This window comes from Anarhichas minor, unplaced genomic scaffold (assembly GCF_050575085.1).
Source record: "Anarhichas minor isolate MPS153535 unplaced genomic scaffold, ASM5057508v1 ptg000002l, whole genome shotgun sequence".
NCBI lineage: Eukaryota > Metazoa > Chordata > Actinopteri > Perciformes > Anarhichadidae > Anarhichas > Anarhichas minor.
Window position 1 is genome coordinate 7,940,404 of NW_027466448.1, and position 16,774 is coordinate 7,957,177.

The following is a 16,774-nucleotide window of genomic DNA, read 5'->3' on the forward strand; positions in this document are numbered from 1 at the left end:
GAGAAGATTAAACATCCTATAAATCCTTAATTTCTTTTAGTCCTTTGAGAGTTACAATGCAGTGTTTAACATCAAGGCGATAATATGTTTTCAAAATGATCAAATAAAATCTGTTTACCAGTGGATTCCTAAATTTCACTCATAATGAGGAGGCATACTCGGCTAGGACACATGATCTATGACACAGCCTGGATGGTTAGTGTCGCTATGGTGACTTGCTTTTTACAAATAGCGCTGACAATGTCAAGTGTCGCTATGGTTGCAGATGAAAATATGTACGCAGTCTTTTTTTTATGAGAAACATCAAGAACTGAATTATATCTGTCTCCATGGTAACCTCAGAGTATAGCAGAGGGAAGAGAGCTCTTTATTTTGCAATAGATCCGTCATATCTGAATGAGCATAACACTATTAGAAAGAGGCATGTTTGAAATAGACTGGACACAAGTCAGGCTCCTGATTTGCGATAAATGGGCAGTGAGGTGGCTGATCGCACGGCCATATTATTTTAGCACTGCAGGGAAATTAAAGTGAATCTAGTTGAGCTGAGAAAAGTGGATTTGTGCATCTGTGTGACTTGTGAATTCAAAGAACAGTTCCTTCATTTAAGTCAGCTGTATATGTATCTTTTTTTTATTTTTCTATAGCTTGAAACCTTTAGATCTTAACTTTGCAGTGGCTCCAAACATGAGTTTGAAAGAACAGTTACATCTTTAACGCTCCGAGACTTTTGGCATGACAAACCCAGAGTTCTACCTCCTCGTGTGCATTTAGTGTGGTGCCACGCTGCTCCTACCTCTTTCTGTACCAGCTGGTGGCAGACTTGTCTTGAACCTTTCGTGCAGTGATGCAACTGTGACTCAGCCCACTGATCTACATCCTCTACTGTCCACTGTATCTCAGTGTATGGATTATCAACGCTGTGCGCCCTGTTACACTACTGTGTCTCATCTGAGTGAATCCAAACAATAGCTCTGTTTCAAACTCATCACATTTTATTTGTTTCAGACCAAACTGTGTTTCTAAAAACTACTCATCACCCAGGATTCATGAGTTATGTAATATTGTGAAATCAACAGAATATGTTTTGATCCATCTAGAAAAAGAAAAAAAAGATGAAACTTGCCTTTTATCAAGATCCAGCATGAATATCGTGATGATGAAATGGTGACTGTGAAAATAACTGAAACACGGACATTGATGATAGATTTAAGAGGCCTTACAGCCATAAGAGGAGAAGGCCAGATGATAGTCCTGTTAAGTTACAGAAATATGAGCAAAGCCCAGAAAGAAACGACCCCAAAAAAGAAGAACCACAATAAGCTCATTCTACTACTGAAGGCCCAGAAAAGAGAGGAAGAAGAACCAGAGCAGGTGGTTGATTATTTGACCTGCATGTCTTTAATACCTGACCTGTCATCACATGTGAGATCAGGGAGAATCAAGACCCAGTGACAGGGAGGAACCACACCAGGAGAACAGTAAGAGGAGATGGAGGTTAGATAGAAAAAGAGATTAAAAATGCTAAACCTAGGTAAGAAATAAGTGTGATAATAATCATTAATGTGTGATTTATCCCGATAACAAATTGAATGTGAAGAATCAGGTGTTTAGTGGTTGAAGTATTAATGATTTGTTATGAAGAAAGGATTAAGAATAAGAATTTAATTATTACAAAAGTCAACATAGAAGAAATGCAATTCCTAACGAAAGTGTGTAGTGAGTGAATAGGGAAAGGAAAGAACTATTGGAAAGTACCGAGAAGGCCGAGCGGACACAGGCAGCTTATGAAATAGGAAGTATCAGAATTGAAATAGACGGTTTGATTAACGGATCAGCAAAACATCAGTTCATGACCGAGGTTGTCTCGGGGTCATGACCTGAAGCACAGAACTTACCAGAAGTGGGGATGGTGATCGTGTATTGTGTTAGTATGGGTCATCAGCTGTAGCTCCACCCGGTCGGCCTCCTACTTACTGGAGATCTGTGGAGGACGTCCATGGGGTCAAGAACCCTCGACTTTAGAGAAGTAGGGAGTCGCCATCGATTGCTGGGAGACGCTGCGTCGCTCTGACTGTGATTTTCATTCTGAAGATTGAACAGAGTTTTTCCATCTGAGGACAACGCTGCCACCATGCAGAACTCTCTCAACCCCAAGGTCTGGCTGGCTTAAGGAGCCTATAGTCCTCTGGCTTAACAGCTGGCACGGAATGAGATGGGTTCAGCGAATGATGGGGATCCTCTTGTTTGCTCTCAATCCTCTTAGAGAGATGCTGCTATACCTATTTTGGAGATTTTCTTTTTTTTACTTTTGCATTCTTACTTTTAGCATTATTCTTCAGAATCTAATGAGGTTGTGAGTTGAACAGCAATAGAGAAAATAAAAAAGGGGCTGAATTGAGATTGTTTGAACAATTCTGTGTTGATTGCATTTGACGGCAGGGAGCTGTCGTTAACCATTTCACATAGTATCTTTAAGCTAAGGCCACCAAGGGTGGTGAGAAGGCTTTGAGAATAAGACTGCATGAATCACCTTTGCACCATGATTGGACACTTCCTGGATAAATATGCAGGCTAATCTTTACCGCTTTAAGGTGAGGACCGGTCTGGACTCTTGCCCTGGAGTGCCATAGTGAGAACAGGTTGAATGAGTTTGTGCAGGTGCTTAGGTTGGACTTCCGAGTAATTTTGATAATTTTCTTCAGTTTTTTTGTTGCATTTCTGGAGTTTCAACTTCACACATAACTGTGAAAAGGCCTCATCTTTAGTCACTGATAAGGATGTCTTGAACTGTCTCCATGTGTACCACAAGGAGTACAAATTAATCCATTTCAACTTGCTTTTGCTGAAGTGAATGCTTTTTTAATTAATATTGTACACTGCATAAATAAGATATGAACTGCAAAACAAGTACATATAATTGTTCTATAATTTTACGTCATCATTTTGTTTCTATTAGAACACAGTAGCCAACCTTAGCAGCATAAATGAGGAGTGCTATGCCTCCTGTCCTTTGACAAATAATAATAATACTAATCATTTTCTTGGGGGCTTCTGCACATGAGGCTAGTGCAGCAGTGGTTTATGCATCATGGTTAAGCACAAGTAAGCACAGTAGAACACCCACAGCAGCAAATCCCCATTTTGCTGGAAAAATCACTTAAACGATGATCAAAATAGTGTAATTACAATAGATTAATCCTCCGTTGATCGGCTAATTAATTAATCAACTGATTGTTTGTGTTTCAACTGGGTGTTTTTGTACCCAACTATAGCAAACACAATGGGAATCAATTGTCATTACTGACCCACACTTATATTTTCACACATTTTTTCACAAGTTAAAGCATTGTACTGATATTAGGCCACTAAATTGTAATAACCTGCCCAGTTACTACAGACAAAAAAAGGAGCTCTCTAGCTAACTCTGGCACATTGAGGTGAAAACTGAAATGTTGATTAATGTGCACTGTCCCTGGTAAATAAATAAATACATAAATAAGCATGACATTTTAGGACTAACCAACATGTCTAGAAGTACTTTGAGAAGTGGATGAGATGGTCCCAAATAAGGACAATGTGTAAATCAAGAATCTAATTTAGTACTTTGTGCTGTACTCTAAATCTGATTAGATTAAATAATATATATATAAATAAACATTCATAGTCACGCAGTGGTGTTAGTAGATGGGGGTGTCTGCCGAGGGGGCGGGGTTGAGAGAAGGTGCTGCCTGCGAGCCTCAACTTGGGACAATAATACCCCAAACCTAACGGAGAGTTTGATAAATTGTTCTGGGTGACCACACGGTTACGTCAATTGCCCTTTGTGAGTGTAATGTGTCTAAGCCCCCGCCCGCTGACGCGCTGACAGGAGTAAGCAACAAACACCGGGAGAGTGTCGACGAATCGAGCTCATCCACAGTCGTCTTCTCTTCTCATGCTGAAAACGTGCACACGTTCCTGGGCGAGGAGACCGTTGGAGGACCGCAGCGAACGTGGCTTTGCTGCAGGTTTGTTTTTCTCACTGTTATGTGGTGTTAGCGTGCAACGTTGCGTCATTTAGCCTGTTTTGTCAACTACGGTTCATGTAATTTGATTTCACCGCTGACATTTAACTACGAGGATAACGTAGCTGGCTAGCTCCATTATATCTTCTAGCTTAGCAGAGCTGTTAGCTTAGCAAAGTAATGTCAACTTAGCAAAGCAGCTAAGGTAACTCCTGTTTGCATCTGCAATTAGCAGTAACGCAACGTGTTTTCATGGGGCAGGGTTAGCTGTAAATGCTCTTTAAAAAAACCTCATGCTAGTTAAAAAAAGGTTGCTGCTAATTCCTTAGCTGTGTAGGCGTTGACCAGTGTCTCCCTGTAATGTAGCAAGGCCTCGGTACAGTAAGGGATGGCTGCAGAAGTGCAACCTGCCTGAGCAGTGTTTAACTAGACACAGTGGGCGGTGAGTGGAGGTGGACTGCACGCGTTAAGTAGAGACCATGCAGGCTAGTTTGAGACTATATGTAAAGTGTTCAGTCCTGGATGGTGTAGATGACAGCCCTGACTGTTATGATGCTGAACTACCCAGACAACATGCATGCAGCTGCATGCACACTTGCCTTAAAATGTCAGTTATTAGAATTATTATTTATTAGAATTAGAGCTGCAGACCAATAATCTGCAACTACTTTGATAATAGATTTATTTTTCAGCCATTTAAGGACGTTGCCAAACATTCTCTCTTTCCATCTTTTAATTTGTAAAGATTTGCTGCTTTTTATCATTTTATGTGGTTGTAGATTGACTATGTGGATATAATATTTGTCTTTTAGACTGTTGATTGGACAAAAGAAGACATTCAAAGACATTTCTGATGTATTATAGGCCGAATCATTAATACATTACTTCAGAAAATGATTGGCAGATGAACTGATGATAAAACGAATCTCCAATTGCAGCTCTAATCAGCATATTTGATTAGATGGATGTGTCGTATGTAGCCAGGCTGATTGTATTAATCCTGTATTATTATTATTATTATTATTATTATTTTTCAGATCCAGGGAGAGGAGCCTGTTTGCATTCCACTGCAGGTGCAAGACAATGGAGGGGAAACCCGAACACCAGGACGAAGATACCGCATTCGGCAACACTGACGCTAATGGTGAGACCCCACACATCTTCGTTCCGATCAGCCATTCGTGACCGCGATGTAAACTGCACGAACAGACTAATGCGTTAAGCAGAAAACGAACTGAGCCCGTGAAGTGTTACACCCAGCTTGAAATACAGTGTGTAGATGTATCTGCTAATTAGTTCACTCACGGGAGGTAAAAAAAACGGAACATTTCTGGCTGACACTATATAGCATGTGGACGTGTCAGATGGTTGAGGGACTCTCCTGTCCAAGAGACTGCTGTTCAGTGGGCCCTGAGCAGATCTGCCCGTCTTCTAATCCAGGAAGGGTCCGTGGTGGTGCTGGACGTATTCCAGGATACAGTTGGCTGTTGAATGAAGCCCATTCTCCGGGTGGAACATGCTGTGTAGACCCAGCACTCGCCATGTATTTATATTTTTGTCACTTCTATTAAGTGTTTGTGGCTGGTAATGATAATTTGGTTCCCTCTGGCATTTTTCTTCTTAATATTAATAGTCCTGAATCAGGAATAATCAAGCATTGTTGTCTTTTATACTGCCACACTGAGGTGCCAAAGTTGGAATTGTCAATTGTACTGAGTTGCGTTCAAGTTATGATGTCTGTTCCTGATGGATACCTCATCCAGAATGACGACCTGGCTAAGTTTTTTTTTTTTTTTTTTTTTTTTTTTTTTTACCTGGATTTTCTTCCCTTTCAGGTAAACGCCCGGCTGAGGACATGGACGAAGAGCACGCCTTCAAACGTTCTCGCAACGCAGATGAGATGGTGGAGCTGCGTGTGCTGCTACAGAGCAAAGTAAAAACCCGTATTAGTTGTTAAGTCACACCGCAGTTTTTTTTCCCCCATTGATCAAAGCGATTACTATTATTATTTCTAAGGAAAACCTTCTTTTCCTTCACAGAATGCTGGTGCTGTTATCGGAAAAGGAGGCAAGAACATAAAAGCTTTACGCACAGACGTGAGTAAATGGATGAAATGCGGCTAACGGTTCTGCAGCTGAGGAGCAAGTTTATTTGGCTAATAAAATTAAAAGGATCCAGACGTACATTTCAATTCGTTCAAACGCCCTATTCATTGGATTCCCACAGAAACAATCCCAGATTTTTTCCCCAGCAGTTTCAAGAATTGACATGCACTGTTAGTCCAAGTTTTCTATAACGGTGAAAGTTGTCTCATGTGGACCGAGAAGAAAGGCGTCGTTAGACAGATCTGTTGGATTTTTGTGACTCTCGCCCTGATTCCGGTTCCCCTCACAGTGTTGAAAGCCTGAGTGGATATAGTCTCAGGGACGGGGATCTCCAGACTGTGTTTTATACTTGTCTTTGTCCAGGTCACTTCCTGTTCTTCTTCACTCACCACAGTTTCAAGTCTCTCATTTCACTTTTGGGACAAAGTATAGCCTGTATTCAATTAAAAATGTATTCCTTCTCCCCCTCTTCCCTTCTCCTTTTACTTTTTTGTTTTTATTTTTGGCCACCTTCCTCCGTTGCCCATGTACTGGATCAACATGCCCCTCCTGCGTTGCCCACCATGACGTTGGCCCAACCTCCGCCCGCCCCTGAACGCCCGCCCACCTGCCCACCTGACACTCCCGGTTGGCCCCGCCCATAAACCACGCCCCTCCTTAAATGGGCACCTAACTTGACATCTTGTGATTGAATGCCCCCCCGCCCAATGCCAACCTCCTCCACCACAACCACCACCACAACCACCACCACCACCTCGGCCCATGCAGTTCAATGCCAGTGTATCAGTCCCAGACAGCAGTGGCCCAGAGCGGTATGTCCCACCAGTTATTGCCTCACTGCCTGATTAGAACAGTGAAACACATGTCTTTGATATCCTGCCTTCTGTTTCATTTTAACATTTCTATATACATGACCGTATACCCCCCTCCCCTCAAACCCCCCCCCCCCCCCCCTGCTCCACTTGTAAGACACGTGTATTGTTCCTTTTTGATTATTTATGTCCATTTTCAGCATCTCCATTCAGTTGGACGTTTTGTCCTTACAGTTTATTGTCCGTGCGGTGAATCGCTGACAAACCAACCAAGTAGTAGCGACGCAGCTGTTGGATGTTGTTGTTCCTTGCTGTGATGTTTAATTTTTTACCATGAAACCTGTTGGAAAGCAGACATCTTTTTCTCTCTCTGTTTTCTGTGGCCCACCTGGCCCCCCTTACCTCCGACCTCCCCCTCCCTCCCCCACTGTTGTCAGCATCACTGTCCATGACTTCTGAGAGAGCCCTGGCTTGTCTGGAGGCCCCCCCCCCCCCCCACCCACTCTTGTCACTCATCAATGTCGTGTCTTTATTTCATTGTGCTGCATCCCTTCTGTTAACTTTCTCTCGGGCCACATCGGATCAGAGCTGCCTGCCAAACCTTTCATAACCCTCCCCCAACCCCTCACCCCTGCTCCTGTCCTGTACCACTAAGTAGTTGGTAACCACTCGCATTTCCTTCCCCACCTCAACCCCCTCTGCTCTGTTACTCCTCTCTACTGCCCACCTCGTCTCCTCCTCACCTTCAGCCCCGAGCCCCACCCCTCCTCCCCCCTCCTCCACAACCCCTGGTCACGATGAGAAGGTGTGCTGGTGGCGCAATTGTCATGGCAAGCTTATGTTTGAGTTTGTTACGTTCCCTCTCCCCAACTTGCTGGTGGTGGGATGGTCATAGAAGATCTGTCTCTCTTTCACATCCCCCCCCAACTCTGTGTGGCCAGTCTCACTTTAATTTCAGCCGTTCTGAAGCTGCCCATCCTCCCAAGGCTTCTCTTACTTAGAAAATAATATTAGATTGAGTGCATGTCTAGTGTAAGGGAAAAGTTGTAATTGTGTGTAGTGTGCAGCAGTCTTAATTTCTCTTCTTTGTAGTTTGTCCGTTACCGTTTGCTTGACTGCTTCATGTATTTCTTTAAAACCTGGTTTTGCTTTGTTTTCTACTTCTCGTCCCCCTTTGTAACACCTTGCTTCCTTTTGGCCACAATGGTTGCTGACAGGATCCTGAGTGTGAACGCCAGCATCGACACCATTGGAGACATTCTGCTGAAAATCATACCAACTCTAGAGGAGGTAAGCCACCGTGTTAATTACCTTGTTAATTAAGTGTACACGAACAGAGGGCAGACCAGGATGATTGATGACATTGCCTTTCGAAATTAATAGAATCGGGGGGGGAAGTAGCATTAGGCAGAATTTGAAGTTCACTTTATGATGGAGTTCTGCATGAGCCGTAAGGTTCTCCTGTAAAGCACAAGGACACACGAGCGGCACAAGTCACATCCGTCCTTTTGGTTTTGCACTATTTCAACCTGACAATGCAACAACGAAGGCAGTGAAGAAGAACACTGCTATGTTGTGAACATGGACGTTAACTCTGCAGGCTTCAGATTGACTTGCTACAGATGACCTGGATGCCCAAAACAACCAAACTGCCCTAACCCAACCAGGAACCCGTTACTTTGTCGAGACTCATTGGCAACCCATTCTAATATTGATCCACTATCGTATTGAGAAGTTGGCACACATTGCTTAAGATGTGTCCAAACATCAGAGTGAAAGGTAGCGCATGTTTATTGCTCCAGATTTTGTGTGCCTCATGGTCGTTTGCCTTGAATATATTTTCCAAAATGGCGGCTCTGCCATAACTACCACCTTTGTGAAACTCAAAGTGATTTTGTCTAGACTGTGTAAATCAGTGGTGCTTTTGAGGTTGTTCTCCTCCAATTGTTCTGTGTTCGGCAAATGCCGTCATGATTCATTGAGTTTCTTTTGCCATGTGATGATTTTTGAGACTGCAACAGCTATTTGAGTGCCAATTATTTTGCGTCGGTTACCTCGTGCTGCTTTAAAAACATGTTGTTTTTAAACGGTCTTATTTTACTACTTTTTCATATCTGAAATGTTTCTGGACCGATCTTTTAAAACAAGACTACATGGATTATAGCAGTTACCATCAGGCAGAGGTTTGGTGCTAATCCTGTAAAAATATGGTGAATCCCAATATTACTTTTTCGATTATCTTTAAATGTTTGTTTTAATTTTCCTTAATCAAAACTGCACGTGTTGTTTATCTGCTTGTATCGGTTCAGTTTTAAATTGCATTATTTCAAGAGAGTAAAACTAAAGATTGCTATTGTGTTCCAGAAAAACATTTATGCATTTATCAGAATCAGTGTTATTGGTCACGTAGGAGTCATGCATACATGCATACATACATAACGTCGGTGGGTATGTACAGTATTTGCAGAAATTAGAGTGTCTAATTGCAGAAAAGCTTTGTGCATCAGCTTTGGGAAGAGTTTCGGGCCCTACTGACACCACTGATCCCGCTTTGTGTTTCTGTAGTACCAGCATTACAGTGGGATTGATTTTGACTCAGAGCTTCGCCTGCTGATCCATCAGAGCTTGGCAGGGGGCATCATCGGGGTAAAAGGTGCCAAGATAAAGGAGCTGAGAGAGGTAGGACAGAGTCCAGATTAGCAGACGCCTCGCCACTGCTGCTCTGCACCAACAGCTGTTAATATCAGAATTGTTTGAGTATTCTATTGCTATCTATCTAACATGAATTGTATTTTCTACATATACGTCTTGACACTTTCGTGTTTCCATGCACTAGAACACTCAGACCACTATCAAGCTGTTCCAGGAGTGCTGTCCACACTCCACTGACAGAGTCGTCTTGGTGGGAGGAAAGCCAGAACGCGTCGTTGAATGTATAAAAGTTATCCTGGAGCTGGTGTCAGAGGTGAGTTACATCTCTGAGATCTGCTAAAAGCCTCAACATACTTTATATAGTCATGTGTTGCAGATGTAAGGACACTTAAAAGGCTTAGAGGCTGAAGTCCATTATTTAAACTTGATGTATAGTTTGTGAGAAGTCGCCAAATTGTTTGTTTTACAGCGACAGTTATTTCAGAACAGAGCCGTCTTTAACGTTCTCTCATTTTTCAGGCGCCAATCAAAGGTCGGGCCCAGCCTTATGACCCCAATTTCTACGACGAGACGTACGACTACGGCGGTTTCACCGTGTTGTTTGAGGAGAGAGGCAGACGACCGATCGGCGGCTTCCCCATCCGTGTGCGTGGCGGCTTTGAGCGCTTGCCCCCTGTCCGTGGAAACAGACCCATGCCCCCCTCCAGGAGGGACTACGACGACATAAGCCCCCGCCGCGGCCCCCCGCCACCGCTGAGCAGAGGTGGACGAGGGGGAAGCCGAGCGCGTAACCTGCCTCTTCCCCCACCACCACCGCCAAGAGGAGGGTGAGGAGGAGACCCCGCTAACTGTGGATGCTTTCACACCTTTAACCTGTTTGGTTCATTAACATGAACTCTGGGGCGTTTTCCTCGAGTGGTTTGGTTCGTAGTGACGACACAGTAACAGTCATCCTGTAATATTAAGGCACAAAATGCTTTTTTCTTCCTTTATTTGTCACGACAAATATTGCTCATAATCAGTTATTTTTCCTTGAGCTCTTTGTGACACAGTCGCCAAAACTGTCCGATCAAGGATTTACCTGTCAGTCCATTTGACTTCATGCTCACAGCTTTTGGGTGATTTGTAAAACATCTGTGTGAACATGAACCAGATCAGAACTAAAAGGCAACAACCGATCATTTTTTCCCTTGGTCCGGACCAAATGAACCAAACTACAGGCGTGAAAGCACCCTTAGATACTCAATTGTTTAGATACAGTTAGACAATTATATCTATCTCTGTCATTGTTTGCAGGGGAGACAGGTTCTCACATGGCAGCTATCATGGCGGCATGGACGACAGACCAAGGTGAATACGGAGCAGCATTGTCAATAATTCAATTTTCTCTCAAAAGCAGAGCGACAGATATCGGTGTAAGTTGCTCAGTAGCAGAATGTCAACCCCACCGGCCCTGATTCAGAGTCAGGTCACAGGTCATCTGTAGAGTCTGCATGTCCTTTCACACTCACAGCTTTTCTAAATACCAATCCCAACAGCTCTGACCTGCGAGATACTTTCAGAGTCAAGTGTCCTGTAGAGGAGAGAAACCATACTAATGCACGGCTTTTTGTCTTCAGTGACAGAAGAGGCCGAGGAGGAGACCGTTACGACAGCATGGTGAGTGCCGATATAACGCCCGGCGGTGTGTTTTGCAGCGTCCCAGTTGTGCGTTTGGTGAATTGTGTTCCAGATAATAATGTGATTGGAATTCCTTTTTTTCCGATTGTAGTACAAGCACGGAGGCGCACGGACACTGTGCTGCTGTTTCACCGTGTGCGCACACTGATATAGGCCTGTTGTTGCCTGGCAACAGTCGTCTCCGTGGTTACCACAGAGCAGCCGAGTACGTAGTCCGGAGATCCAGCGGGCTAGCAAATGAACCCGAGCTGAGAAACCCAAAAGCAATCCCTGAACGGGCTTCTTTCAGGTGTTCGCTGCAAGCAAATAGCTTCAATAATAAGGCAAAGAATACATTTGATCCAATAGACGCCAATAGTCAGTTAATTATTGAGATTCAAGAACAAACATGATGCGATCCAGAACATCGTTCATATCAAAATGCAAATGAATTTCAACAGTAAGAGAGGAAAAAAATACTTGAATATAAGATGTCCTTTGATAATAGATAATAAGCTTTTACTCATCTAAAGCTTAATAAATACAACATGCAGTTTACTGTTAGTGTTTAGATGCTCACATAACTTAAACACGTTAGCATTTCCACCTCTCAACAATCTGAAGAGCCAATGGCTTTAAGAAGTTAAGGCAAACTAGTATAGTATGTCCTAAATATGAGCAATGAATTCTTTGGTTAGATTATCATGGTTCACTATCATAAACCATATCTATAAAAAGTAATATTCCAGATAGTTTCTCGATCCTGTTGCATTAAAAAAAAGCTTAAGTTCAATACGTTTTAATACTTGAAATATTTTCTCATGGCATCTGCTGTCACCCAATGTCGTTAAAAAAAATCTTCACGCTCCAAACTAACCAGAAGCCTGAGAGCTGTGTGAACTCTGGTGTCCTCTCATAATCAGCAGAAATACACTTAGTGGCCACTTTATTAGGTACACCTTTGTAATATTGGGCATGACCCTCGTTTGCCTGAATTTACTCCTAAATTCCTTGTTGCATTGGTTCAACAAGGTGCTGGAAGCCATTCTTAGCGATCTCTATTGTTGGTGGAACCAGCTTGACGTGTCATGTGATTTGTGTCGGCTAGTAAAAAGGAAAGAGAGTCTGTTCTCACGCTCATCGCCTGCAAGCGTCACACGTGTCAAATTTGCAGAAGCGTTTCCTGTCCTTGCCTGTAGATGGCACCCCAACACGTTTACCTCTGCGGTTCTGAACTGCTGCAGGTGGTGTCCACCTTACCAACAGATCGTACATGTTGGACCTGACCTGCAGGTCCAACTGCTGATGACAATAAAAGTGTCTCCCTTTGGGAGTGTCCACATGTCAGTTTCATGATGCTGAGCACTTAAAAGGTGTGTCTAAGCCGATGCCACATTATCACCATTACATTATTGTGGAACAGGTGTAACCTTCCACTGCCGTGGTGATTAATGAATTCATAATAATAATGAATGAATCCAGAAATACTCATCGTCTCAGGGTGGTTACCTCAGATTGTTTCAGTGGCCTCCTGCAGGCCTCAGATTTCAAACCACTAATGTAGTTTTCAGACGAAGTGTATTAAGATATTTGAAGCATGAATGTCACAGATAACTGTGCAGGGACTGCTTCATGCTGTCAAATCAGCCTGTGATCCCACCCAGTACCGGCTAATAATAACATAGAATGTTTATGATTTATTATTATTTCAGAAAACTTGGGTTCTGATAGTATACTGTCCTCATTGCGTCATTAAAACCGTTTTATGTTTCCCTTTTTTCTTCTTCCAATCAATCCTGAAATGCAGAGTGGAGGTGGATATGGTGAGTGTTGATATTATTATTTTTTTTAATCAATTTTTAACGTGGGACTTATTATTGTAGTTTCAGCCACCATTCACTTCAGACATGTTATGTAGAGGCAACCACATACAGTAGACTGTCTTTTACACTCGGTGTCCACTTTATTAGGAACACTTGTACGATATACTGCAGTCCAATGCAACAACCCTGCCACACCCGTAACATTATGAGCGTTGTAAAGATAGATATCTTTACAACGCTCATAATGTTACGGGTTCGGTGACATTGTCATGGTGTAAACTCAACTACATGTTTATAACTGAGGTCCTAGTTAATATACACTTTATACTAAATCATATTATCTGCTCCCTATTTTCATACATTAGGTGAGAAGCATATCAGAAATGCCTCTGAATATAATGCTGATTATGACCTCAATGCTGAAACGTATCGTTGAATGAACAAAAACAGAACATTGCAGGCGTCATGACATTTGACCCACATTATATAAGTTTATTGGGGAATGAACCGTAATGCTCAGATTAGAACCTGATGTTGCCTGATGGCTCATGTTGGTGCAGGTTATGACACATCACCACACCCGAGCATTTACAACAATGAATTAACTTCATTTATGTCCTTCAACATATTCGTTAGAGCGCACAGAGGGAGAACCTATTTGTCATGGCCATTTGCTGTATTTTCTTGTTTACTATCACACTATCTCTTGTCTTTGTCCCTGTGGTGTATTTTCATTTTTCACTTTCTTGTTGCCTTTCCAATGCGTTCAAAGACAACAATTCTTCCTGGGAGCACTTTCAGTCTGGTGAGTGGGGATGGATTACTCTTGTCCCAGTGTCTTGTTTCCTCACCTAAAGGGATTGTTTCCTCCTGTTGCATGTTTTAGTCAAAGACTAATTTACTATCTCACCTCTGATTTAAGGTGGTAGAGGCTCATACAGTGATATTGGAGGCCCAGTCATCACAACACAAGTCACCATCCCAAAAGATGTAAGTAAGACATCTATTCACTCTCAAAAAGACCCCAAAACTAGACTCTTTGCGGTAAGGAATGACACTTTTCACTCTATTTTCAATTGTCCCGCGTGGTTGTTCCACAGCTGGCTGGCTCCATCATCGGTAAGGGCGGCCAGAGGATCAAGCAGATCCGCCATGAGTCTGGGGCATCTATCAAGATTGATGAACCACTAGAGGGCTCTGAGGACCGCATCATCACCATCACAGGAACACAGGACCAGATCCAGAACGCCCAGTACCTGCTGCAGAACAGGCATGTGCTCCTGTGACCCCCACCCCCCCACCCCCTCCCCCCCCCAAACAGCCCATGTCATTGGAGCAGTGTGGCCTCCTCTGATGGCCTCTTTGCTCATCCACCACTAGCTGGAAGTAAACATTGTTTTAGCTGCTGCATTAAATAGTTTCACTTCGACTTCACTTTATTGTCCCTTGTGAGTAAATTTGTCTTGCAAGCAGGTGAAACGCACACAGACTTAATAATAAAATACATAAAATATTTCATTCAAAAGATGATTGTCCGTAGTTGCTCTTATGTTAATTGTACTAATACACCATGTACTGCATTTACTATTACGACTTCTGCGTTGAACCAGATGTTGACCAACATCAGCAACAAAACAACACTTGAGAGGTGCTCATTTTGTGAAGAGCTGAAAGGATTAGTGTGCTAATTGATCAACAAAAATTGTATTGGCAACAGTTTTGACAATACATTACTATTTATATGTTATTTAATCATCTGTTAAGCGAGAATAGCAAACATATTATAGCTTCAGCTTATTAAATGTGAGGATCTGCTGCTTTTCGCTGTTTTCAGGAAGTTATTTGGGGCATTTTTACAGACAAATCAATTGAGAACGTAATTGGCAGATTAATCAATAATGGAAATGATCATTAGCTGCTGCCCTTATTTTATTAAACTTAATGTGTGAACCTGACATTCTACTGAAGTCACTGTTTTACCGCCTTAGATAAACGTTTAAATTAGCACAATATACCAGAACAAAATGGTGTTGAGCCTTTCTTTTTTCTTTCCCTTACACCAGTATTTCATCTTGAAGAGCTTTTCAGTTCACGGATGCTTCCCCCCCCCCCCCCCCCCCCCCCCCCATCACTAAGCTGGTCTCCGCAGTCATTCTGTCTGCTTGCAGACAGAATTTATTTCCGGCCTTGACCTCGGCATACGTTTTACACCTTAAACAATTGTGCTCCACATGAAAAATGCCTTACAGTTTGCAGCATTACCAGCTCCTGACCCATGTCACGTTCCGGTTCAAATAAATATTCTTAATGTTATAATAAAATGCCCTTACCTTCATCTGTCTCTTATTTCAGTGTGAGGCAGTACTCTGGGCGCTTCTTCTAGGAAGAGGGATGGGAAGAGTGAAGCCATGCTGCCATACTGTTTCCTCCTCCTATTCAGAGCAGACATTCCTCTGCTCGGCCTCCTCCCCTCACTATCGCACACTATGCCATCTATCTAGAAATCGCAATTTTTGTTATTTTGAGGAGTTTTGAAAAATCCTAAACTGTCAAACGGCAAACAACATGTTTCTGTGCTGGTGTAATTCTTTTTTTTTTTTTTAAGGAGATTCTTGTGCCGTCATTGGAGTAAAGTCATCTGTGTGATAACATTTGGTGTTGTGAGCCGCCCCGAGCCCTTATCTCCCTCATTTCAGTACAGCATGCAGAATGTAATCTTTTTTTTTTTTTGTAAGGAACATTATGTGAGTTTTAGTTGTCCCCCCCCCCCCCCCCCTCTCAAACGTTTAACCACTCTAGTCTAAATGAAGAAGCATGGTCTCAGAACGGTTAAAGACTCATTCAAATACATTTTTATTTTCAGACATCCAATATCTTTTTCCACTCTCAAATGAAGTGCTTTTCTTTTTGCTACGGTTGGCTTTAAAGGAGTCGTTTGACATTTTGATTTATTCACTTTCTGGCGTAGAGTTGGATAAGAAGATTGATACCACTTGTGTGTATGGCTGATATTGTAGGTGGACTTGGATATACGTAGTTCAGCACAGCCAGGTTAGCTATTTCCCTCTGTTTCCAGTCTTTGTGCTAAGCTAACCGACTGCTAAAAGTCTGCCAGAAATTGAATAAGCCCGTTTCCCAAAATGCAATACTTTTGCTTTAAGTTGGGATAAATGTGCCAGTGTGATATAAAAAATAAATTTTAATATTTTGTGTTTTTCATAGAAAGACAAGGAGCTGTATAAAGTGTGTGTATATATTTACATAGAAACAGTTATTTCAGAAGTGGTTAGGTTAGATAGGCCCAGAATTCTTTCTACTTTCTTGGAAGGAGATGGCGCCATAAAACAGGTTTGTGTGTGTTTTTTCCTTTTTACTATCATTAGACTTATTTTCTGCCTCTCATGACTCGCTGTAGTGCAACCTTAATATCTGATCCGTTTGATCCATTTATTCGTGCATAAGTGTTTTTGCAAAAGCATTTTTAAAGTTTTTTGTTTTGTTTTGGTGAACGCCTCTCTAAAGATGCGGTTTGATGTGAGAAACCTACAGCTTTGTGAGTCCATGAGTGGTGCTTTATATCTGCTCACATCTGTATCTCATATCTGTTGTACCTGCAGGTGTTTAGTAAATAAAGTCTGTGTCACAGTTCACCGTGTGTGTGTGTGTGTGGTATTTTATTTTTTTTACTTTATTCCGACAGAGGATAAGAGACGTCT

General features: G+C 42.3%; 1 protein-coding gene across 2 annotated transcripts; it reads left to right on the forward strand.

Annotated features, from left to right (window-relative positions):
- Nucleotides 1-3,737: 3,737 nt before the first annotated feature.
- Nucleotides 3,738-16,706, forward strand: hnrpkl (heterogeneous nuclear ribonucleoprotein K, like). Of its 2 annotated transcripts, XM_076088225.1 has the most exons (16): nucleotides 3,738-4,010; nucleotides 5,045-5,151; nucleotides 5,843-5,940; nucleotides 6,047-6,103; nucleotides 6,881-6,924; nucleotides 8,142-8,214; nucleotides 9,490-9,603; nucleotides 9,761-9,889; nucleotides 10,096-10,403; nucleotides 10,873-10,926; nucleotides 11,196-11,235; nucleotides 13,043-13,058; nucleotides 13,831-13,863; nucleotides 13,981-14,048; nucleotides 14,159-14,328; nucleotides 15,411-16,706. In XM_076088225.1, exons 2-16 carry the CDS (start codon nucleotides 5,091-5,093, stop codon nucleotides 15,439-15,441), a joined length of 1,296 nt encoding a protein of 431 aa, XP_075944340.1. In that variant the 5' UTR covers nucleotides 3,738-4,010; nucleotides 5,045-5,090; the 3' UTR covers nucleotides 15,442-16,706. The 2 variants fall into 2 exon arrangements, with proteins under 2 accessions (XP_075944340.1, XP_075944349.1); XM_076088234.1 differs by lacking the exon at nucleotides 13,831-13,863.
- Nucleotides 16,707-16,774: the final 68 nt, after the last annotated feature.

Coding starts and splice junctions, on each gene's coding strand:
- hnrpkl (XM_076088225.1), top strand. CDS start 5,091: ATGGAGGGGAAACCCGAACACCAGGACGAAGATACCGCATTCGGCAAC. Junction 6,925..8,141: donor GACAGCAGTGGCCCAGAGCG/GTATGTCCCACC, acceptor GGTTGCTGACAG/GATCCTGAGTGTGAACGCCA. Junction 9,604..9,760: donor AGATAAAGGAGCTGAGAGAG/GTAGGACAGAGT, acceptor TCCATGCACTAG/AACACTCAGACCACTATCAA.